Raw genomic sequence first — 24,530 nt, 5'->3', positions numbered from 1 at the left:
TTTACGTAACGGACTAATCTCGAACGCCGCGCGTTGCGGATATTTTCTTTTCCCCAATTTTCGCAACGGCGATCGCATAACGTTATACGCGCGACATAACCGTTCGAGTTCCTCCCAAACGGATCGATGTCCATCCATAACCATAGGAAAGCAAAAAAAAAGTACCTACACACACTCGAGTCTCCGGCAAGAAAAACGCCCCATCAATCTTCGTATTTGCCTAGGCACACGCGCGCGCGTGCAGCAAGTGCGGCTCTCGATATACCCCCATCTCAGCTCTCGAACATCAAGGCGAGAGCGAAGAAGAACGGAAAGAGTCTATACGCATCTCGCGCGCGACTTTTTAGAGAACGGCTCGAAAAAAGGCAGACCCCGCTGATTGGTATACGGGTACGCGCCGATGCTCCCCTTATAATAGATGCGCGTGTAAGAGTCTCGCGCGCGCGAGAAGAAGAAGAAGAGGAGAATAAGAGGAGCGAAAGTAGCATAGGGAGAGAAGAGAGAGAGAGAGAGAGAGAGAGAGACCCTAGGGGTTTAGCGAAGCGTGACGTAGAATAGCGCGAGCGCGAGCGGCGGTACAGCCGGCGTGACGTCACTCATTTGATGACGTGTGGTCAACCGCGGTCAATGCACCGCCGCCGCTGCCGCTTCGCTCTCTCGCTGCTGCAGCGACCACGAGAGCGCGAAAGAGGGAAAGAGAGAGTTGCCTTCCCTGTATATACCGTGTGTACTCCCCTCTTCTCCTTCTCTCTCACTCTATGCTTCTCACCTAATGTGTATTTTAAACGCTAGTCTCTCTCCTTCGCCGCTTTTCAACCCCGATCGCGCTCGTTGCGTAACAATTTTTCGCTCATTCAGCTCTTTCTTTTTCGAGACGCCGAGCGCGAAGATGCGTAAGTATATATACTGTATACAGAGCGGCCGGTTCCGAGCGAGTTATGTAGAAAGTGTCGTCCCGGTTTGTTGATGATGGGATTTTTTTCCCTCTTTCTCCCTTTTTATCGCCGATGTTTGCCGGGTAAAAATAGACGCAGCCGTGTATACCGGAGGCAGAGGGAGGGTTCATCCCTTTAATGCAAAAGTGCGTTATTAATGGCGCTGAGAAAGCCGAGGGTCATTGACCTTGCGCTGTGTGCGATGGTGAGCGCGGAGAGCGTCAAAGCGTCGAGAGTTCATTTCGCGGTTTTTTTCTTCTTCGACGCGGAGCGCACACTTTTGTCGTACGTTGCAGTATTTTTTCATTCAGTCGAGGATGTATAAGTATAATGGTACGAAATGAGAATTTCAGCCGATGAATCGTTGACCGGTGTCGTTCGGTTCTGGTTTCGAAGTTGGCACGCAGACGGGCTGTGTTTATTACGGGAATATGCGTGAATCGAGAGAGCGGGAGAGAAGTTCAGAACTACATCAGAAGTCTAGCTTCATAGCGATACTCGTGCGCGCGCGCGCGTATATACGAGAGCAGCGGCGGCGTCTAGTGTGTGCTTCTATTCTCGGCGTCATCGTCGAGCTGCCTATGCCCATTACTTTCTCTGCGCGAATTCATACCCGCGCGTGCACTATACTCGGGTGTGTGTGTGTGTGTGTGTGTGTGCGCAAAGTGTCCGTGCATACGATGCATACGGGCTCTCGTATAGTGGCCTGCACCTTTCGAGATTCATATTTTCGTCTTATCGCATACGCGGCTTCATCAGCGCCTGTTTAACCATCGTGATCCTGTACTCTGTTTTGAATGTTCATACCCGTTGCGAATGTGTAACTATATGCGCTATCGACAATCGTAAAGATTGAACAGAAAATGGAAAAGCTTTTCTGGAATCTGAAGTCTACTACAGCCGCTGCCGCACACTTTCCTCTATCTCGATTCGCTTTATCTCAAGCTCTCAGCGCAGCGTAGACTCTCCTCTGCGTATAGATTCGCCGGAGCAGCTGATACTTAGTTTCAAAAGTCGCGGAGAGGCTTCTTAAGCTGTGTGGAACGCGCGCCGGATCGGTTATCGAGCTCGAGACTTGTTTATCGTCGGAGCTACGCAGTGCTTTTGTTATAAGTATCTCTCTCGGAGCTTGGCGCGATCGCGTGCAACTACTCGGCGGAGACGATGCCTTTTTGTTAATCTCACTTACATGAAATTCTCGATTAATTTTGAAACGCTCGAACACGCGAGCGTTAAGACGGGAGGACACATGTCGCGAAAAGAGCGAGGAGCCACCTGATGCGGAACTGATGGCCAACGCTTCGCGGCCCCGGAAGTATAAGCGCGGTTCCTTATGCGCCGAATTAACGCGTTTGTTGCCAACCGAAAGACTTCCAAGTAGCATCTCCCTGCAGCACAGGTCGTCCTAAGGTAGGCTGTGGACAAGCGCGAAGCAGCAGCAGCAGCAGCAGCAGCAGCTCTCTCCCTCTTTCTCTCTCTCTCTCTGAACTCGGGAGAGTACAGCGCGCGCGAGTTGAGAGGCGCGGACGGCCGGTCAGAGACCCCGCAGGGCAGCGCACAAACAGTACAGCATTTCCCACTCACTCGCGCTCTCGCGCAAGAGAGAAAGAGAGAGAGAGAGAGAGAGCGCGCCCCGACAATGCTCAATAATGCGCAGAGCTCAAGCCTCGCTGTACCTGCTCCGGCGACAGCCTCCCCAGCTTTCTTTCGCCGCGGCGAGGGTGGACTGCGACTTTTGTTTTAGGCGTTACCGAGAATTCGCGGCGAGCTCGGACACGTTCGATCCTAGCGTACTTTTTCAACCGATTCGAACCTAATCCTCGATGCAGGCACTGCACTCGCGATCTTGTCGCATAGACGTTAATGGGTAAAACGCGGAATAACCTAAAAACTCACCAATCAACAGCTCCGGCGTCGCGTCGTCTTCGCGCACTCGTGCAGTTCGTGAACTCGATCGGCCACAGTGAAAAAACTGTCCGAGTAGCTGCACATCACTGTATTTCGAACACTACAGCTATACCCACTGCAAACACCTCCAGTCACTTATCCCGCAGCACCGCGACGATCACAACACAACTGTCATGTGCAACGACTCGGCAAAAACTATCAACCGGCGAAGTGGGTGCGATGCAAGTATAAAGTATAAACACACACACACACACACGCACACAGAGAGAGAGAGAGAGAGAGAGAGATGTATAAGTGCGCAGCACGTGCTCGTCCGGCGTCGCTGCTTTTGGCGGGCGGCCGGTGTCGTCGACGGTGGTGGTGCCGGCTCTCGGCACAGACAAACTATATCTCACACCTCCTATATCGGATCTCTCACGCGTGTATAAAGTATAAGCGTGCGTACACGCGAAGAAGAGAAGAGAAGAGTGTATCGCGTGTCGCTTGTAAACGCGCGCTCGAGACTGAAGCTCGTCGCTCTCTCTCTTGCGAATAAGTTGGGGGCGGCGCTGATGCTCTCGCGGGCGGCGCTGATGCTCTTCCTGTCTTCTTCTCCCTCTCTTCGTCTCTCTCTTTCGGTATTCGCTCGCAACGCGCGTGTGATCCCTCCCGCGCTCTCATGCCGGTGAGTGAGTGTGTGCGTGTGTGCGCGTGTGTGTGTGGGATGTGGCTGATCTCCTTCTGCGCCCTTTGCCGATTTCGCGGACGACCTTTGACACCGATGCATACTGTACGGCGACGGCCGGACGAGTTTTTTGATCTTGGGCGTGTACTTACTTTTTTTCGCGCGTGTCTCGAGTGTCGCAAAACTCCGCGAAATAATTTTTGCCTTATAGAGAACCGCCAAGGATGCTCGCTTTTAAGGTGACTCGAGTGCGTTGCCTCTTTACCTTGTGTCATTTTGACCACCTTCACTTGCTGGCTCTGGTGTAACTCTTTTTTTGGAGGTAGCAGATGTGTCGCGTTCTCATTTGAATCCGGCTGAGTAGCAATTTGATATGATTCATGTCTTTCGTGTAATTCTTTTATCGCTCAAGTTTCCTCGCCTCTTTAAAATTTTATACAAATGGTCTCGATTTCGAGCTGCCTTTTTCAGTTTTTATTAATTAGTCATTCTGTGGCAAATTCTTGTAACACGATAATAACGCACTCCGTTGGAAATTCCATTAGAGAACAACGACCGCAATATATCTCATCAGTATATAGCATAAATTGAACGCTCTCGTCGCAGCTTCAATAAAAAGTTAAGAATTCAGAAAAGTTATATGCGCGCGGCGAATAAAGTTCATCGAACTTTTCCCCGCTTTACTTTTTAATTTCCTCAAATTCGTATAAAATAGTTCCAGACCAGCCCCGAAAACTTCTCGCGGCGGCGGCAAATCTACTTTCATTCCCCGCTAAATTTTTCCCCCAACTCGGCAAACAGCCGCACGACTTCTGAAACTTCCTAAAATCTCTCTCTCTCTCTTTCGGAAAACTGCTCATCCAACTTTTCAGCAGCATCACACGGAGCGCGCGCGAGCGCAGAGCCGTTGCCCCCGAGTGTATACATGTATACGGTGGCGGTATCTCCGCGACTGCCAAAGCCCCAGCGGCATACCCATCAGCTATTAGTGCATTCTTCCCCGGGTGTTACAGCTCTCCTCCTCTACGCTGCTGCTGGAGCTCGCCTTTTAGAGTTTCGCGATTTTTCGTGACGTCAGCCTATATACTCCTCGTGCAGCATCAGTTCTCTCTCTCTCTCTCTCTCTCTCTCTCTCTCTCGCGCGCGCGCGCGCGCGCAGGATGAAGGTTTCACGGAAAGGAAACTGCAGCTAGAGAGAGAGAGCGAGCGCGCGAGCGGAGGATGAGACGAGAATAAGGGGGATGTGGGGAGGAGGGGGGCACACAAGGTGGAGGTACACACGGCTTCGCTTTTGCCTGAGCGTAGCCGTTCGTTCACCCTTGCGGGGGCACCAACCTGGCTCTCTTTACTTCGGCCTGTGCGCAAGAGAGAGAGAGAGAGAGAGAGAGAGCGCGCGCGAGCACATGCACATGCGCTACCTACTATACACACTAGCTTGCTCTCTCTTGCTTGCCGGCTTTGTCGGGTAACAGAGAGAGAGGCTCTTTGCAGCGCATATGCACCTAAGTACGCCCGCTATATACGTAACCAGTGTGCTGCTGCTGCTGCTGTTGCAGAGAAGCCGAACAACAGCAGCAGCCAGAGATGCGAGTGCTGCCTAGAGAGATTTGCCGAGCGGTGCTTAGATCGCCGAATGCGTCAAATTTATCAAAACTCACCCACCGAGCATGTGCATGGGTTGCCGGTGTTGGCTGACGATGATTCAGACTGCGTGAGCTGTTTTACGACGATCGTCTTGCGGCTGCTCATTACAGTCGGTTTCAATTAGCTATAATTTTTGCGCAAAATTATAGTTACGGCCGGGTATCAATTAAACCTCGAACAACGCTAGTTGCGCGTGTAATAAACGGTAAAATGTTTGATTGGAGATTTCGTTTGCGCAGAACGAATGTTTCGACGTAGTTTTATAATTTATCGCTGCGTTTATTATGAAACTTTATAAAAATTTTTATTTACACTTTAACGTTATAGGATAATAATTTAAATTGGCTAACTAGGAATGAACGACTTATTGAGGTCCGTGCGGATCCTGAAAAACAATTTGAATCGTGAATACCATTGAAGGAACGATGATGTCGATAAGAGCGCGATGCGATACAAATATCGTTTAAAATAGAGCAAACAAAGTCTCAGCAATTTTAAATTTCAGTCCGTGCAATTTCGATCGAACGATAAGTCGCGCGGCTGTACGCCCTACCTTATCGACATCATCTGTTTAGAAAATAAATTCAAATGTTTTGCTTACCATTCTAATGGATGCAGGATCGGTGGCAGTGTCGGAAGGACTGGATCTCTGCTGCTGATTAGAATAGCTGACTTCCATATCAATATCATCTAATTCTTCCTCTTCCTCCTCATGAGTATCAGAATCTTCTTCCTCTTCTCCTTCGCCTTCCTCCTCTTCCTCCTCCTCCTCTTCCTCTTCGGAGCCTCTAAACTTTAATGCGAAAAGGACGGGAAATTGATTAGATTGTAAAAATCGCGAAAACGTTGAAAACAAGAGAAAAAGTGAGGTTAGCTTACATCACTGGACGATTTGCCGATGGGCACGAGATCGTATCCTTCTATGCGTATCTTGTCTCGCTGTAAGGAAAAGATAAAAATGAAATTGCTTCTCGCTTTACGAGAACTGCTAATCGTATGCAAAGGAAATCTCTCACCACTGTTTGCTGCTCAAGTTCTAGAGCAGCGACTTCGCTTTCGTCGTCGATGGGCTTATCTGCGTTGAACCACAGAGGATCGGTCGCTCTCGGCTGCAAGTTCGGCCACAGAGGCATAAACGACATTTTGAATCTTGGAAAACGCTCTTACAATTGTGCGAAGATACACTAAATTCTCTTCCAAAGTTGTTTGTCTGTTTGTTCGAAGAACACTGTGTCTGCTACTAATAACTAAACTCGGCAGTATGACAACAGTCCGAGAACAGATTGCAACGACATCTTCAGGAATACTTGTAGAATTTTCAGGTTCTACCTTTTCGCTTGATGGTAAGAGAGGGAACGATAATCTTTTTGAATGTACAGATTTCTTTTACTTTAAATAAATTACATAATAATTCACAGCTAAACAATTAGCAGTAGGCCTTGGAAACATCACTCAGAACAACTTGAATATTCAAATGAACCGCGTGCGATAAATTCATCGAGTATACTAATGTACAATCAACGCACAGAATACTGAAAAATCGAAGAAGTTGTCAGTTTCAATTGAACGGCCAGAATTTGTCTACATGACGCAACACATCATACCTCCGTCATAAATCATAAATGTCGCAACATCAAGACAATCTACAGTCAATATAGACTATATAGCTAAAACGAAAGCAGCAAACTCCGCATAGCGGGCATAAGAAAAAGAAAAATTCCTCTATAAACTAATTGGAACGACGCAAGTGTGGCCTCATTCTCAGTATAGTCTCCGCACTGCACACACGCATTACAAAAAAAGCGCGCACGTGATAAATCCCGCAGACCGCGAGAGTGCTGACATCTGCAGTGGGCGCACTACATCCCCAAAGGGAAAGTACATCTCTCTCTCTAGTGTACCAGCAGGCCGGACTGCGCGTTTTGTCTCTCTCTCTTTCGCGCACTCTGGTGCGCAGTGTATCTCGGCTCCGCACTCTGACTATATACCTTTCGCCCAGCAGTATAAGAGAGCGAGAGAGAGAGAGAGAGAGAGAGGCTCTATCCCTCTGCACATAAGTGTCGATACGACCGCGGCTCAGTCGCGCGCTCGCCGTCTATCAACGTGAATGTCTCACGGCCGTCGGGAGGAGGCATCATCGCAGCTCCGAGCTATCAGTCGGTTATTATCGCGTATTTGCGGTGCTGCGGCTGTTGTTCACTAATGGCCAGCTGATTTCGACAGTCGCACGCGCACAACAGCCTGCACCGCCGCTGCTCGGGGAGTTTCGCGCAGCACAAGGAAGCTCGTCCGACTGAACGGAGACTCTCGGAGGCCTCAGCCCTGCTGTGACATAACCTACAACTATACTCTCGCACGATCGCTCTCCTTCTTGCTCGCTCTCCAGCTTTCTCGCGCTAAAAAGGTTAGTAGCTATATAGTGATTTTTTCTATTTTTAAAGGAGGACACCTCTCGACGTTATCAGCGGACGCGTCGCGACTGACCTTTTACTCTGCGGGCTAAATTAACTGTTCTGCCCTGTAACATATAGCTGCAGAGAGCTCTCGTCCCGATTTGACGTTTTCCCTATATCCTTCTTCCACTAGTGCTGCTATTATATCTAAGCACTCTATATTTCTCTCGGGAGAACGCGTAACGCGATGAAAAAAAGAGACAGCGGTACCCACAGCAGCGAGCGAATTCGGTCACAAGATCGCGTATAGAGTAGAGTTCCGTCCTCTCTCTCTCTCTCTCTCTCGCTCTCCCTTCTCTTTTTGTGCAAGCGGTGTGTATAGCAGACGTATATACGTATGTATATATATATATAAAGCGTAGTACTTATATACTTTCACTTTGGGACACAAGCCGTTATTACGTTACGTGAATTGCGCGCTCGGCGTGTATCATGTACCGCCGCACGTATACAGCTCAACATCCGCCGATACGTCCTCGTTGTGCATGCACACAGATCTATCTGGCATATAACTGAGCTATTATGCTCCTCTCGAGCATCTCGTTATATAGTACTCGAAGGCGCGCGCGCGCGCGATTTTATTTCTGTACTCGTATTCGAGTGCATCTATACGTATTCAGGTACTCATTCACCGAATTTCCGTCTCGGCATTATAAACGCTCGTCCATAACCAGTTAAATCCCTGCCGATATACGCCGTTACACGCGCACGTGTATAATGTATACGTAAGCGCATAATGCGATATCGGCAGGTCTATTTGCTCGTTTATTGCGGCATAACTCATACGGTATTTGTTTCGGATTTCGCGCTCTCGGCTATAGGTATATATAGAGAGTGACAAATATTTGCCGGCTTTCCACTGTTCCTATACATATAGTCTCACTCTTATGATACGTCAGGATCTCTCTCGGGGGGGGGGGGGTAGGTCGTATAGCGTAGGAAATACGACGAGCGGGCCGAAACCGCTGCACTAATTAATTTCTCGATTGCGCGGAAGCGCGAAACAATATGAATACACGAGGAAGCATCGGCATTACGTAAACTAGAGATCCTCGAGAGAGAGAGAGAGAGAGAGAGAGAGAGATGATGATTTTCTCTCTCTCTCTCTCTCTGCGATGAGTAACGGTGTCCGTCTATCTTGCGCGCTCACGGATTATTATTTCCAATAGCGCGCGCTTGCCAGACACGGGAATTATATGCGACGTGCGCGTGCTTGCAGTAAGCATGTGTGTGTGTCCTTCGGTGATAGGAGCGCGCGCGCCGTTGAAAGTGACGGGGATTTCCAGAGAGCCACTAACGAGTGCGCGCTGCAGAAAAATCGTTTGTAAAATCCGCGCACGAGCGCACTTAGTTTAAATGGATTAAAGCGCGAACATAAGAGCAAGTCAAAAGAGCGTGCGAGCGCTGTTTTCGGGATGAATTTCCCTCGATTTGCGTAGGTTCACAAGTAAACGTAGTTGAATTTTTTTTGCAAATGTTCACGCTTAAATTAGAAACATTTATTTCGCCTGCGTTTATCTTCCAGCTCGCTCTCTCAAAGTTTCGAGAGACTATTTTATAAAGAGCAGTTAGCGCGCGGCAGGAATGTCCCGGCTCGCTAATCTAATGTATATGTGGACCGTCGCAAGGACGCAGAATTCGAAACTTTCACGATACGCGGCGCGCGCAGTTCTCTGGCTCTGTTCTCTATTGTAATGTACGGCGTCCGCGGGAGAATTTTTTTTTTTTCACCAACTATAAATTTGTACGCTATGCGTATCGGGGGATCGAGTATTAAGAGTTATGCCATCGTTAACCTTGCGACTGATACAGCTTATTCGATGTTTATAACGCGGCTGGAAGTCGGATACGCGGACGCAGCGGGAGAAAAATTAATTATCGCGACGACCACGCGTTAATTATCGATGTCAAACAAGGTCTCGGTGTTTTTCACTTTCATTCACGAATTGTTCATTCATAACCGCGCAATATTGCCGCCGATAAAACGCTTCGATCCATCTCTCTCCGGCTTAAATTCCAGCAGCCGAAAAGTTTCGCAGTAACATATAGGCGAATAATTGATCGCTCGTGCTGTTTTTGGTATCGAGGTGCATACGTTCACCCGAACTTTAAAATTTTCAAAAGCCACCCTCGGCAATATACCTTCGATAGCAGCTCTCTGCATTCGCTCGATATAAAACTCAAGCTTTGCACCTGGATCGACTGATATTTTCACGGTTGCAGCGCCAATTCGAATTTTCACATGGCGCGCAACCTCGCTACACGTCGTTAATTATTCATTATCAAATGCAAGGGGAATCCGCGGCTTAAAAGTTTAATTAGATTACGCAAAAGCGAGCCGCGCGTGGTGCGCGACTCTTTCGCTTTTGGAGCATTTTAATTGACGAATCGCTCTGCTTAATTAGACCGGATTTGATCTCTCCTGCAGCATCTGCACAAAAACAGGCCCGAAGATTATTCTCCCTTTGATGCGCTGCAGCAGGGAGAAAGAGAGCGAGAGTGGGCGACCGCGAAACTTGTGATTCAAGGTCTCAACCCTCTCGTCGACACACACTCTGTGCGAGCTAAGAATGCTCGTTAAGAAGCTGCGACTCTCGGTGGTGCAAAATCAGAGACGAAACCAGTGCGTTCGTCGCGGCGCCGATCGATCGGTTGAAACAATTGGAGCCAATAAAGGCTAATACCGCTCTTGACGAGCGGCATTTTAAATTGCGCGCGCGCGCATTCCGTAACTCGAGAGAGAGAGAGAGAGAGAGAGAGAGAGAGAGAGAGAGAGAGAGAGAGAGCGCGTACTGCAGCAGCGCAGCGAGCGATAAGATTAAAAGAAAAGAAGAAGCCTGTGCAACACGGCCCGCGCGCTATCGAATTTTCGTCGTCGTCGTCTCTTTTTTCGCCAGTTTTATCGCGGCTGCTCGCACGGAAGCAACGCCGCCTCGTCGATAAGGCGATCGATTATTGCTCGTTCCTTTCTCTCTCGGCTGCACAATATCCGCACCGCGTAAGTATGCACAGCGTTGTTAATACCTTCGTTGCGTCGTGTGATTGTTTTAACGGGCCGGGCACACAAGTGTTATGGCCCGCGCGCGCGCGCGCGGAAAGTAATGGCTTGGCGAAATGAGATCCATTGTCGTTTGCGCGGTTTTTTAAAACGCTAAAATTTCCGAGCTCAGCTGAGCGGTTATCTCGGTATAGCATCGACGTTTTTATATGCATGCGGTACACTCATCAATCGATAAATTCTCACAACAACATATCCATATCGCGCTTCCGCGTTATAAGCGGGCTACTGCGATCGAGTCCTCGAAAACTAGCTTAATTAACTTGGCAGCCTTTTTCTCTATATACCCTTCAAAAGTCGCCCTCTCTTTTGACCTATATATTATGAAAGTGTATACGTACACTGCACCCGCAAAGTTCCGGCAGAGCGACTCCGGGGATCTCTCGCGTCTTATTTACCCCCTCATCGACGCGCGAATTGCTTATGACGAGGAAAGAATTTCAATAAAGCGAATTCCAGCGAAGAGACGACGCGAATCCAGGGAATTCCACGCGGCTCTAACGCGCAGCGCGTCAATTTATCCCTATGTATATAATAGCAGCAGTTGCGCGGGGTGAACGTTAGAGTTCACAGAAGAGAGCGCGAGTAGACTCGGGGCTTTTTGTTTGGGAAAAGTCGCTTGTGCGTTGTTCGCGGAACTCTCTGTAATCGCGTATTTGTAAATACAGGCGGCCTGTGCGCGATCTATCCTCATTGCTAGAGAGCGAGAGAGAGAGAGAGAGAGAGAGAGAGAGAGAGGCCTGCGCGACTTATTTCGCTATTCACGAGTGCGATTATCTGATACGCTTTATCGATGGAGATAATATGGTAGCTGGGAAAACCTCTTTCTCGCAAGAAAAGTTGGCAATGAGATAACGCTTCGCGCCGATGCATACATTATGCTGCAGGGCGCATCACCGGTAAGCCGCTGCGCGCACTCGTCTATGTACGCTAAGCGAGTATATCTATAGGCTGTTCGCGCACGAGCATTATCTTGAAAAATTTAAGTCGTATTCTCGCTTCTTCGCTCTTGGTTGGCCTTTTTCTCCGAAGGTCTCGCCGCTCGAGTTTTTTAATTCATATCTCTTTAGAGGCGAGTCGCTCTCGCTGTGTTATTGTACTGCAGCTGACGCCGTCCTCAGGTACATTAGTTTAATGAGCAGACCACGTGATTCCTTATACACAATGCTCCCTATAACCCTATGTATTCCGCGGCGAAGGAGAGAATAATTAACCAAACACTTGCGGCAGAATCTATACAACATCAAGTATACATTTCTTCCTTCGCGTTTCCGCGAGCGGACGCTGCGCGGTGTATAATATTGGAAAAGCTGTTTTTCAACTTGTATAGCGTACGACAATCTCTTCATCAACTCGCGCTTGTCCACGAAACTTGTCGGCGATACACCTCTATATATATATATATATATATATATATGAATTTACTCCGGCAGAAACAGCAAGAAATAGCAGCGACGACACCAGCACCGCAGAGCTCAATATATAAAGGTCCCCGCGATGTTTTTTCCGCTTTTGTCCATTAGCCGTCCCTCCCCTGATCCAATTTGACCGCAGGACGATAAAAAACTTCCGCGCGGCCAAGTCGCTTCGGATTTACATGACAATGACGATCTTCTATATATGTATCCGATCGAGAAAAGCCAGCGCCGTCGTCCTCAGCTTATATACATAAGGACATCCGCGTTAAAAGTTTGCCGCGCATTAAGTGCAGCTTTCTCTCCCCGCGCGCTTATATGTATAACGCCAATATATTCCGAAGCAAAACAGACTTGCGCGCCAAATCCGCGAATTCCCTCGTTCACCCTCTCCCTTTTTAATCGGCTTTGACGCGAGTTTCGCTGACTTTGAGCGACACTCGTGCGGCCTTGAAATTACGAATTTACCCTTAGCCGTGAGAATTTTTACTGCACCTCCGGGCGAATCTCCCGTCTGTAGTGGCTTCTAGTTTGCGCGCGTAGCTGAATACACAATGTGTGCTGCGTGTGTTTGTTTATTGACTGTTGATTTTGTAATCTGATTTTCATTCCTTTTATATCGGGAAGTTAATTAGCTTCCGGATCGAAAAGAAAGTAGTTGCCATACAGGTGCCTATGTGGAAACAAATTTTGATACAGGGAGTTTGAATAAACTTGAGCATAAATCAATGCGAACGTGATACCTCTCTGCAAACAAGTTTACTTATGCAGTTTGATATGGTTGTTACGAGTGTAGTACCTATACTTCATTAATCGGAGTTAAACAGTTCGTTGAAAGCAGGCGCAGAAAATTATAAAGATTGCGTAAGCACCGTTAGCCAATAAAGCTCGGTTCTTTTGATTTAAATTCTCGTGCTATATAAAATCCATTATTACAAAGCACGGATTTCTGTTAATTTAATTTTCCAATTTTTCCATCAGCGCGCTCGTAGTGAATATTTCCGTCGATTTCCACGTGTACCTGTGCTAAATAGTTTTACGCGTTTACGTTTAAAGATTTTACTCGACACGAGCGCGCGATGAAAAAGAAATCTAGCCTCGTTTGCACAGCTGGTGCCATCGCAGCTCTTCGTATTGTTCAAGACGCGCGCGAACGAAAAGGTAAACAGCAGGATATTGTTTCCAGCTCAACATACTCATATACCTATATATCTGATCTTATAGCTTCTCTTTTTCCGAACGACTGTATATAGCTTTAGTGGATAAAAATCTCACTCCGAGCAATCGGAAGCTCTGACTGGAATCGGCGTGGTCTTACTGGGTCTTTCGGGATAGTTGTTTCAATCGTCGGTGTCTAATAAATCCGTAACCGATGAGATCGACGGGAATTCGGTTGTACTGTATATAACGTTTTACGCACAGAGAAGCTAGTGGAAACGATATTATGTTCTGCGTCGGATACAATCTCTCAAGGTTAGCGAGATGCCAAATTCATTGGCGGTTATATAGAATCACCGGGAAGAAAAAAACTGTTAATTTCATGCATGAGACTATCGGACTCGTGGAGAGCGAGTTTGTTTGCGAGATAGAGCTGTGCTTCTTCGAAAAACTTCAAGATGTTTATAGACTATACATACTGTTTTAACTTTATAAACGAGATTGTTTCTCCGCGGTTTTTTGCTGATCAGTATTAAAAAAATGTTTCTCGGACAATCGCGCGTAAAGCACGTGTTATTTTGAAACGCGAAGCCACTCGCGGATGTGATCGTATTATGTACTATTTTTTGTTTTGCCACGTTTGCGGTATAATCGCGAATTCAAAACCAAAAGTTTATACATAGAAATGCGCGGTTTTGACCGATCGCTCTGTGTGCACACAGCTACAATACCACACAGTCGACAGTGATTATATGTGCAAACATTAAAATTAATCGAAATACGAAAATAGCTCTCGCGCGCCTGACATGTGAATTTCATTAGCCAAAACAAATAACGTCCAAACCAAGTCAAAGCTGGCCCTCACTAAATTGTTGTTCCTTATTCCATGCATTAAATCGCCGATAAATCGATATTACGGGGCGTGGACCTTGAAAACGTTCTAATTAAATTGAGTTCATGGATTTTTCTTTTCCGCCGAAATCCCGTTCGGCGAATTTCCGTTAACTCTATATATACATCTCAACTCCGTCGCATCGAATTCAAGCGTTAACTGATATAAATTTCCTTCACAGATGGCCCACCATGATCACATGGCACACATGATGGCGATGAACACGTCCGGCTCACCCGACATGACGGGTATGGACCACATGGACCACGGTCACATGGCCAACACGAACCACCACATGGACCACGGAAGCATGAGCCACGATCACGGCTCAGCCCAAGGCTCCTCGGACGCCTGCTCGGCTATGTCTCATGCCATGCACGGGATGTCGGTGAGTGTTTCGTTAGACTATATACTGTTATTGTTCTCCAGTGAGTGTCACGCCTTTCACTTCAACCATCGTACCGTGACAACTTTTCAGATGGCCTTCCACGGCGGCTACTGCGAGAAGATCCTCTTCGAGACGTGGCAGATATCCTCGGTGGCAGGGCTCATCGGCTCCGTCATCGGCATCGTCATCATGTCCGCTCTGTACGAGGGTCTCAAATACTACAGGGAATACCTATTCTGGAAGACGTACAACGCGCTGCAGTACAGGAGCGTGTCGATGCCTCAGGAGAAGAACGTCGTCAACGACGACAACCGAGTTGTCCAGTGAGTATAATCTTGCGATTTTTTTTCTCCAAGATTGTCATATAAGTTTGATCGATGTGGTGCATAGCCCCGATAGAGCTGGCATAGAACATCATTCATTTAGTGCCAGTTGCTACAGGAGTATATGGCACATAGACGTAGATATTTGGAAACGAAGTTTTTTTTTTCATGACGCATTTTTTTATCATTCTCTGCTCCTTCTAGTATGGTCGGCGAGGTTATCCACAAGCAACCGTAAGTAACCGACAACAAATCAAAAAAACAACCACACGACGTTTCTCGATTATGCTCTATGTGTCACTTCTTCTTCAAGGCTTTCTTCTACACTTTGCGAGAAAATTTCTACACGCGCATGGCTTTTGCTCTCCGAGAGAATGTATATAAAAAAAGAAAACGTTGCCACAGCTAGCGGTAATTGCGTTGTGTACCAATTTCCAGCTTTTATTATGGTCTTTGTAAAAACTTCTCTATCTCCATCTCTCTCTTTCTTTCACACCGCGGACGTTCCTTTCTCGAGTATACTTAAGTGCCTAAGCCTCGCAAGAAATTTTCCCGGTAATGGTACGATCGCGGTGTAGAGCCGATAAGAAATTCCGTTATATTTGGAAAACATCCAGTTGTTTTCAAGTATAGCCAAGTAAGCGTGCACTATAGATCTGCATGTTTTTCTCCCTTATTCTTCGTTCCTCTCCTCCGTAATTGGCCCTGGGTTTCTATACGCGACTCTTCAGTTCCAATAAATGTCACGGAATTGCAATCGCTCGAGCATAAATTTTTAATGCTTGGCTAAATTTTCCTTCTTGACATATGGTGAGGCTTTCCTCTTGCGCGCGATAAAATGCAATGCATGAAACGATAATAAAAAAAAAACTATCGAACAAAAGCTGCTAAAGAAGTGTAATAATAAAACAAACTTTGGTGTTTACCGTGAGCGTACTCGGCTTCCTCGTGTATGTGTAGTTAGATGACCATTGGTTTACACGCGGCAGCGAGTTATTTGTACGAAGACTGAAAAACACCGACTTTTTTCATTATTTTTTAATTCTTTTAAATGCGCATAATTTATATGTTACACCTACATGCGAAACGTACACCTCGTTGTTCTAATCACGCTATTGAACTATGTTTTAATCAAGTTTCAAACGCACAACTTTGGCGTATTCTAAAAAAGCATTCGAGCAAGTAGTATAGGATATACTCCCACGTGTTTTACATAGTATTAGATTATATTCAACCTGTATACATATACGACGAGTAGAATTGTCAAACATTATATACGTATAACTTTTCTCTCCCCAGGCCAACGATGCTGTCGTGGATGCACGCTTTCCAGACCCTGCTCCACATAATCCAGATAATCCTCTCGTACTTCCTGATGCTGATCTTCATGACGTATAACTCGTGGCTCTGCGCTGGCGTCGTGCTCGGAGCGGCGATAGGCTACTTCCTCTTCGGCTGGAAGAAGTCGGTGATCGTCGACGTGACCGAACACTGCCACTAGTGTTTGCTGCGCCGGCGACGACAGACCAACGTCTCGGCAGTGGCGCAGGATGATCTGCACACGACAACCAGCGCCTAGTGAAAGCGATTTGTATAAATTAATGAATAATATGAAGAAACGAGAAAAAACAAAACACAAAGAATATCGTATTATACTGGTACTTGGAACACTGTGGTTCAAAGACTGGAAAGTATACGATGTGTATATGAGGAATTGTAGATGATTATGATGATGAATTTTTTATAGAGACGAACTGTACATTGCTCGGAGTCGCTAAATTACATATTTTCGTGGTGTATACGTATTTTTGGCTTTACTTTGATGCCCTGTACATGTGGTGCTGCAGTATAGACGAGGGAGAATTGGATTCGTTGACGTTCATGTAGCAACTGTGCGCGCGAAAAGATACACACACGACTGAATCTCCTAAGGAAAGTGTCGACTGATGACGATACCTATTTTTATACAGCAAGTTACGTGCGTATTTGCAAATGTCATACGCGTACACTTTTTTTTTATTTCTGCGCTGCGTGCTTCCTTCTTTTTATTCGCACATGAGTGTCGCATGCGTGCGCGTCGTAAATTTGAATTCGATGGAAGTTTGGCGATTCATTCGATTGGAGATGATGGCATGAGCGGAATAAAGTGCCTAAGGTTTTTGTATGTTAGTAAAACAATATTTTTGAAATTTTTCGTGTTTAGTCTCCCGATTGGAGATTATTGTAGAGCGCTCTTTATAATTTTATTCACAAACTTGGTAACTGCGAGTTATACCAAATAGCAGAGAATAAGTTCATTTCCGTTCGTCGTGCTCGTCAGCCAAGCAAACTTGCAGAGATTCAAATTTTCGGCCATACATTCGAGTCCACGTGGAAGTCCCAAAGGCCGCACGAGTGAGATTTGGACGTTTTTATGTAACACGAAATTTCATGCGATTGTCTGGTACAATGACGCACTTAGATAACAGAGAGAAAACTGAATTCATTGGCGTAACGCGCAGGGCTCTTTTCGAACGCACATATTCAAGCAAATGGAATTCAAATTGTAAATACTGTTGATTCTAATGATGTATAATTACGTTGAAAGCGCATGAAATTGCGCACACCTTATACGACTATTCTTAGTTTTTCTTTTATACGTGCGAACTTGCAGAAATTTACTTTTATATGAACACTTATGTAATTGCAAATATACATGGAAAAAGGTGTGCGATGTAAGTAATGTAAGTTGTTTACTATGTAAAATAAAAGAATACATATATTATATAACCTGTTAAATAAGGTTATGATATTAAACTGTAAAAAATACATTGTAAATTATTTGTTTATATACTTTTTAAGCTAGACAAAGTAGGTGTAGATTAAGAGACATGGTAAAACAAACCGAATCAGAACAAGCTCAGTGTAAGTTTATTTTATGCAAAAATTTATAATCAAGATTATAAATTCTTAAGGCATAGACATTTGTTAAACTACCGTACACAGCTTAAATTATTTTTTCTACATGATCCATATGGAGCATAAATAATGTTAATCTGGGTCGAGGGTCTGATTATAATAAATTATTAAATTGATTTGGAGTCTGATGAAGTAATTTTTCCTTACATATTCAATTTTTTATATACAAAGGCATTATTACCGGCGAATATTACTAAAAATGTTTGTACATAGCTTTATTTTAACAAGCCTTTAAAGGCCATCATTTTTTTAAGAGAGGAGAGGAGATAGATCACAAAGTGTGCATACCCAAATCCCGAGTATTACTTTTTTTGCAATCAAGCTTTCGAGATATAGTTTAATTAATTATTGGATTTCAAAAAGAGCGTGAATCAAGAAAAAACTCATTTTTTTATTTGAAGATATTTATTTATTGCCTGTTGTTCATAAACAAAATGTAACGAATAGAAATAAACATCAGTATAGTTCTTTGGCTCGCAAAAAGGAAGAAAGTTCAAAGTTTACCAAGTGAATATTATTTTATTTCTGGGAATTTTACAAGTTGTCTCCACGACCTTTACCCAAAATCTAGGGAAACAACTCGTAAAATTTATAAAAATGATTATTCCTGTTGTAAAGTTTTTAATTGCAGAGTAGGAATCTGCACTAGCGTATACGGAGTCCTTTAGCTCTAACGCAGCCTATGTTATGCATGTAAATGTATAGGACTATCGGCCGCGGCGCGCTCTGTTTATGTTTACTAGTCAGCTGCTCCTTCTGATACGGTATGCATTTTATTTTGGTAGTCGTCAGTGTGGCCCGTGCTTAATAAAGTCTTTGCCTCTTAATCCTAAGGATCCTGGATTGATTCTTGGTGATGGCGAATCAATGGTTTTTCCTATAAGCCCTTACTGTAGATGATTATATCCAGAGCTGACGTTCTGATCTCACGTTATGACGTGAAAATTAACGTATGGTGTAGTTGAAAAGGGTTAAAGCCAATGAGGAAGCCATCTATAAGAGGTAAAGCAAGGCCCACTGATGACGTTTTTGCTTTTTTTTTTACTTTTTGCGAAATTTTTGCATATATTTAAAAAAAAGATCAGAAAACCTGCATGCGCTGTTTAAAAAAACGCTCTTAATTGATCGTCATCAATAAAAAACACGAGAGACGCTGAAAATTCCGCCGATAAGTCGAGAGTCCAAAGATCGACGGGAAGAGCTTGTATATTACAGCACTATCTCTTTGATGATAAAATCTCTCCGCTTTTGTGTAGGATTTTCGTGTAACATACACGAGAGCATGATAGATCGACGCTGAAAAATTTACACGGAAGAATGCAATGTTTCCAACTCTGATCCCCTCGAAACAATGTCCGCACAGGATCGTACACGAAATCGATCTCGTTTTCTATATAGACCCTTTTTTTTTCTTATAGACCCTCCGCTGCGCGGAAAACCCGTTCCGCATCCGGACGTGAAAATCCTTCCCACACTGGAATGTTAATGATTTCTTATAATGATATAAACGAGAGTCACGATCGAGGCTTTTAAGAGGAGCAGCCGCGCGTACGATGCGAAGAATTCTTTTCTCTTCTTTTTTGTTTCTCTGTTTCAGGTATAAAGAACGAGTTTTCCTTTGCATTTTCCTTACTGTTTTGGCGAGTCCAACTACTGCCAAATTACAGACGTACGCGTATCTATGAGAAAATCGAATCCAAAATCAAGGTGATAGACGCGCGTGGAATGCAAATTCGTACAAGTATAGAGACTATAAGCCTATTATATGTATAGATATAGGAGCGAGCGAACATGAAAGCGCAAATCGACAGGATTACGCGAGTACATACGCACTGCGCGCGCGCGAACACGCTAATTACGAATGGATGAGCGCGCGCAAGAAAATATAATAAAGAGAAGAGAGCTGTACACACATAGCGTGGAAGCGAGCGGTATACAAATATACAATCGAGTCTCGTTAAGTCGAGCCGATTTTTCTCCGTCAGCTTTTCGTGCAGCCGCATTCCGTTAGCTCCAAACGCTCTCGTTATAGCTCATCTCGACGATCCAGCTCTGTCGAGGATATTATACACGCACGCGCACGCGAGGATGACGAGGATGACGAAGTAACTCGTCTCTCGCTCGGCATAAACTTGACACTCTGCACACGTAATTTTCTATATTGTCGCGGGACTTAGATTAAGGCCGATTGAAAACTCGAGCTAAATCTTGCTGTCTCCCAACTTTTCTCCGCTCTCGCGCATCAGCAGACGACGTGTAAAAAGCCAGAGAGACCTTCCAATACGGATCGGAGCGGTTAATGGCGAAGCGCGTATTACACTATGATAATGACTATGATATGCTTTTCAATATTCCTCGCTAATAAATTCTTCAAGCCGACAGAGACGAAATTCGTACGTTTACTCCAAAACGAAAAAGCTCTGGAGCAAGACAGACATAATCGCGAGGGCACGCAATTAATGCGATTCTGATCGGCGATGCCCCCCCCCCCCCCCGGCGGTTCGTTTCCGCGCTCTCTCGCAAGAGCCGTATGAGTTTATACTATATACGCTCCGATAGCATTACAGCCGACTCTTTTGAGTTTCTCTTGTTTTCGATGAACAGAGACGCAGCTTCATTTCTTTTAACGCATCAGTTTTGATAATTATAATAATGATAATATTCCGTTACGAAAATGAGAAGAGAGAGAGAGAGATGAGCGATCGGGCCAGCCATCGGTGCAATTAGCGCGACAATGCGCCAATATAATTCGACGGGGGAGGGACTTGGAGGCCCAACCAATCGGGCTAATTAGCCGCAGCGCGATAGGCATCGAGCGTGACCCGGGCGAGAAACATCGAACGAAAGAGCGGAGCGACGCATATCGGGATCTCCTCCTTTTGTCCAATCAAATCAAGGGCCGATAAATATACGTTTCACCGAACGACGTCCCCAGCTTCGCGTTTCCGGCGACTCGGAGAAAGTAGTGCGAGCAGAGAAGCCGCAAAAGGGAAGAGGCATATATATCGTTTGCATTTCTGACCAGCCGCGCCGGTGGCGCCCCGAAATATCTAATTTGACACACTAAGGTGTTGACTTCATTGCTGTGATTTACTGCACCTTTGTTTGCGGCTGTTTTTTCGAGAAATTGTTTTGTCATTTGCACTCTCGACGATTATTATTAATTCGTTGTTTACAGCGCGCATCGTACGCAACTAAAAACGCTGTTCCTCGAAAACTGATTCACGGGAATGAGCTCTCGACGATGCGCGGAAAATATTATAAAGTAGAATGTTGCTCAAACACGGCATTATTTATGTATAATAAGCCATAATTTATTAAACAGCGAGACGACCATTTTAATGACCCAATGCATCAATGCATATTGATGAATCTGCTGCTGCTCCTCCTCCGCACACCAGCGGCCAATTGATTTGCCAGCTAATTGCGACTAACCGGTCTTCTCGTCCCTTCTTTTTCTACGCTGTGCTCATCACCTGGTGGACCGGTATCTACTACCGAGTCAATCGAGTTTCTGTAATAGTGCAGGCGCCTCCTTTGACCCGATTTGCTGCGTTATTGCTACGTGTGCTCGATTTTTATCGTTTCATTCTTTTCCTCGTACACGTTTTGCAAAAGACGCTTCACCATTTTAGTTCTTAATTCGTTGACGTTATTACACGCACAGCGACGATTTCGTAAAAGCTCCATTACGCGAGAACGAAAGCGTCGAATTATATAATCGCGGATAAAGTGCGTATCATGAAAGTATATCTCGGCCAAATATATATGCAAGATCGAGCACCCCGAGCAAAACACTTGTCCTATACAATTCGTACTGCGAACTATATCAGATTTACGTGAGATCTATATGTAAAAACGGACTTTTTGCCCACCATGTTACAGTAAAAACAAAGAAAATGAGATTTGGTCTCGTCGACTCTCCCGTTTCCGCAGACGAGATCTGTATGACTCTGTAGAATTTATAAGACGAAAATCGTATAAAAATCATCCGATAACGAATTCAATATCGTTCATTACCAATTTGAATACCGACGCGTTATGGAGTTTGAGATATATCATTCCTATTCCGCGAACCGGATTATGGAGTATTTATAATACTAGAAATGAAGGCGCGCTTCGCGCGCTCTTGATTCTATCTCTGTCTAATAACACTGGTAGAAAATCGACCATAAGAGTTGGGCGGCACACTAACGTCTGCTAATATTTTATAAGCATGTAACATGTTACTAAATCCCTCAAAACTATTTTTTAATAAATATATTAATAATGCTCAATGTTGTCATCATTGGTTTGAATAGTGAATTTGAAGAAAAGTTCAGTATAAGAGTCAGTGGGTTTGTCTATAATTACAATGCCATTTATTTGCATTATGAGAAAGCTAAACAACTGAAATTTTACACAGATACTTACTATGCTACCTAGAAAACACTTAACCTATATGATTATGATTTAACTGTTTTCATTCATATTTTCACACCGAGGCCCATATGAATTTTTTAATTTAGCGTATCAAATTTTGCTTGTAGACAGTTACACAGAAACTACCATCTCTAGCACATTGTATTTCTGGTTTCCAGTGTATTTTTACATGAAGAAAGTGATAAGTATTTTAGCCTGGATGTGAAAACATGAACGAAAACAGTTAAATCGAAATCATCTAGGTTACATATTTCTAGACCGTGCTGAGTAGGTGGAGATTTTTCTACATTTCTACTTGTGGCGGAATAATTTTTGCCGAGCCAATCCTCTACCATTATCCAATTCTCCATGAGTCAAGACACCAAGTAGCGTTGATTTTCCAACATCTACATTACCAACTACAGCAACTCTGAATTTAGAAAATTTTCAAGTTATTACATGTACTTGTGTAATAGTTTGATCAACTCAAGTCAAATAAACATACCTGATTTCCAAGAAATCTTGCTGGCCAAGACGTTTTCTTACCAAGTATTGTCCAGTCAACCCATGGTCAACTTTACTTTGGCGCAGCAAAACGCAATCTGCTTCTAATGTTGCAGCTAGTGATTGAAGAGTGGCCACAGCGGCTTCATATTCATCCTCTTTCAAGCCATCTTCTGATCCATCTATTGTACAAAAGTATTAGAATCTTGCTATATTTTTGTATTAAAAAAAAAAATAAATATTCTATTTTACCTTCACCAATTCCTATGTCAAAAATAGTTTCACTGCCCCATTTTGAATTCTCTCCTTCAGTTTCTTCAATAACAATTCATAATTGATCTTCAGATGACTAGTACATCCTATCAATAAACGTTGACTATCTAACTTGCCTTAGGTGGCAGGTTAGTTATTATTAAAAAAGAGATAATTTAGTTGAATTGAATAATTAGGATACTTTGACTTTAGATTCTTATGATTTTACACTGTTGGATAAAAGTTTTAAAATGAAAACACTTGTTTACGGGAAAAAGCCTTTCGGCATAAAAAACTCCGATTTATTAATATTTAAGCAAACTGACACAATAAAAGATAAAACGAGAAAAAACGCCGAACACGCACACAAAGCACTGATTGCACTCGCACGTACATATACAGACAAAAAAAAACGCACTAATTTAAATCGTTCGTTAAGTTGATGTTAAATGCCAACAAAGGCGTTGATGTTAATGCCAAAAATGGCGTTGATGTCACGTTGTGACAGAGGATCGGAAATCCTCGTTGAATGTTAAGTTAACGTTAAGAATTCGGTTGTAGTCGCGATTCAGATATGAACGCTGCCGAAGTCGTTTAACTAACTGCCCGTTCACGCGCGCGAGTCCGCGCTCGCAAGAAAGAGGCCCCCGGAAGGTGCTGCCCTCTCTCATTACTCTCATGCAAACGCACACATAACCTCCTCGTTCATACATGCGCATGCGTGGGTGTTGCGGAATAGTTATGACGGAACATCCTAGGAAATATAATTTTTAGACCAGATTTTTTGAAATCAATATATTACAAATTTACCTTTCCACGAATGCTGGAGTAATCAACTACCGGTGCAGAGATCTCCCTTTCAGGTGTTTGTGCCATTGCCAAGGGCAAGAATGCTGTTCTTGGCGTAGACATCTTGTTACAGCTGTTGTATTCTATAAAACTTAATATCCTTTCACTTAGAACTTTTTCAAAATCTCCTTAAATAATACACTCCATTGATACACATCCAAAACAGTTGCTATTGTAGTCATCACATGGGGCTCGGCAAGAAAACCAAGGAGTATGTTTTCTCTGGTATTGAACTCGCTCACAAATTCATAAAGATCAGCTGCAAATGAATGCGATGGTTACTCAAACTGTACGTAAAAACATATGATGCAACTACAACACACAGCTTTCAATTAAGAATGATAACAATCACTTTTTCACATCCTCAAGTTTATATTAATATTAATAAATAATAAAATCCAAGCGAAACTCGGTCATTCGCTACCAGGTGGCTACTTTTATTCTCGCTTCTCGCAAGTGCTAAAATTTGTTAGTGGTTGGTATACAAGGAGCATCGAGCGCCCCCTCGCTGTACAAATCTATCGTCAGCTCTGGTTCACTTGAATCATGGATTGATCTCTGTGATATAAACAAAAAAAGTACATGTACATTGGATCGCAAATTAAGCGGTTCCACATTTTTTGAAGTGGTAAATTACGTATTATTTCAAACACTTTTAAATGAAACATTTGTTAACATGTATCGTAACAGGTGTACATTTGATGCCCGAAAAGTATGTTTTAAATCAA

At 44.4% G+C, this 24,530-nt stretch overlaps 3 protein-coding genes across 4 annotated transcripts in view; 1 reads left to right on the top strand and 2 right to left on the bottom strand.

The window, feature by feature from the left end:
• The window catches only part of LOC100122824 (ecdysone-induced protein 74EF), a 74,942-nt gene extending 71,883 nt beyond the window's left edge, over positions 1–3,059 (bottom strand). The window contains exon 1 of the mRNA XM_008214365.4: positions 2,832–3,059. The gene's annotated coding sequence lies outside the window, so the exon portion shown is untranslated. The remainder of the gene's footprint in view (positions 1–2,831) is intronic.
• A 2,350-nt stretch (positions 3,060–5,409) lies between these two features.
• Positions 5,410–6,426, bottom strand: LOC100679114 (anaphase-promoting complex subunit 15). 2 transcript variants are annotated; one of them, XM_003424033.5, is made up of 4 exons: positions 6,168–6,426; positions 6,031–6,090; positions 5,753–5,944; positions 5,410–5,536 (listed from the first exon to the last, which is right to left on the bottom strand). In XM_003424033.5, the coding sequence occupies exons 1-4, from the start codon at positions 6,291–6,293 to the stop codon at positions 5,516–5,518; spliced, it is 399 nt and encodes a 132-aa protein (XP_003424081.1). In that variant the 5' UTR covers positions 6,294–6,426; the 3' UTR covers positions 5,410–5,515. The 2 variants fall into 2 exon arrangements, with proteins under 2 accessions (XP_003424081.1, XP_008212589.1); XM_008214367.4 differs by having other exon boundaries at positions 6,171–6,426.
• Positions 6,427–13,216: 6,790 nt separating this feature from the next.
• On the top strand, positions 13,217–17,604 carry LOC100122867 (high affinity copper uptake protein 1). Its single transcript, XM_031923101.2, has 5 exons — positions 13,217–13,238; positions 14,309–14,515; positions 14,606–14,838; positions 15,043–15,072; positions 16,138–17,604. The coding sequence occupies exons 2-5, from the start codon at positions 14,309–14,311 to the stop codon at positions 16,337–16,339; spliced, it is 672 nt and encodes a 223-aa protein (XP_031778961.1). The 5' UTR covers positions 13,217–13,238; the 3' UTR covers positions 16,340–17,604.
• Positions 17,605–24,530: the final 6,926 nt, after the last annotated feature.

This window comes from Nasonia vitripennis, chromosome 2 (assembly GCF_009193385.2).
Source record: "Nasonia vitripennis strain AsymCx chromosome 2, Nvit_psr_1.1, whole genome shotgun sequence".
In the NCBI taxonomy this organism is placed as follows: Eukaryota; Metazoa; Arthropoda; class Insecta; order Hymenoptera; family Pteromalidae; genus Nasonia; species Nasonia vitripennis.
The sequence above is the reverse complement of the archived record's forward strand: the minus strand, read 5'-3'. Positions and strand labels throughout refer to the sequence as shown.

Bases quoted from the DNA above. Each gene is read 5' to 3' on its own strand.
- LOC100679114 (XM_003424033.5), bottom strand. From the start codon at position 6,293: ATGTCGTTTATGCCTCTGTGGCCGAACTTGCAGCCGAGAGCGACCGAT. The intron at 6,091-6,167 runs GTGAGAGATTTC...TTTTCCTTACAG, and splicing joins AACTTGAGCAGCAAACAGTG to CGAGACAAGATACGCATAGA. The intron at 5,945-6,030 runs GTAAGCTAACCT...TTCGCATTAAAG, and splicing joins TCGGCAAATCGTCCAGTGAT to TTTAGAGGCTCCGAAGAGGA.
- LOC100122867 (XM_031923101.2), top strand. From the start codon at position 14,309: ATGGCCCACCATGATCACATGGCACACATGATGGCGATGAACACGTCC. The intron at 14,516-14,605 runs GTGAGTGTTTCG...ACAACTTTTCAG, and splicing joins ATGCCATGCACGGGATGTCG to ATGGCCTTCCACGGCGGCTA. The intron at 14,839-15,042 runs GTGAGTATAATC...TGCTCCTTCTAG, and splicing joins GACGACAACCGAGTTGTCCA to TATGGTCGGCGAGGTTATCC.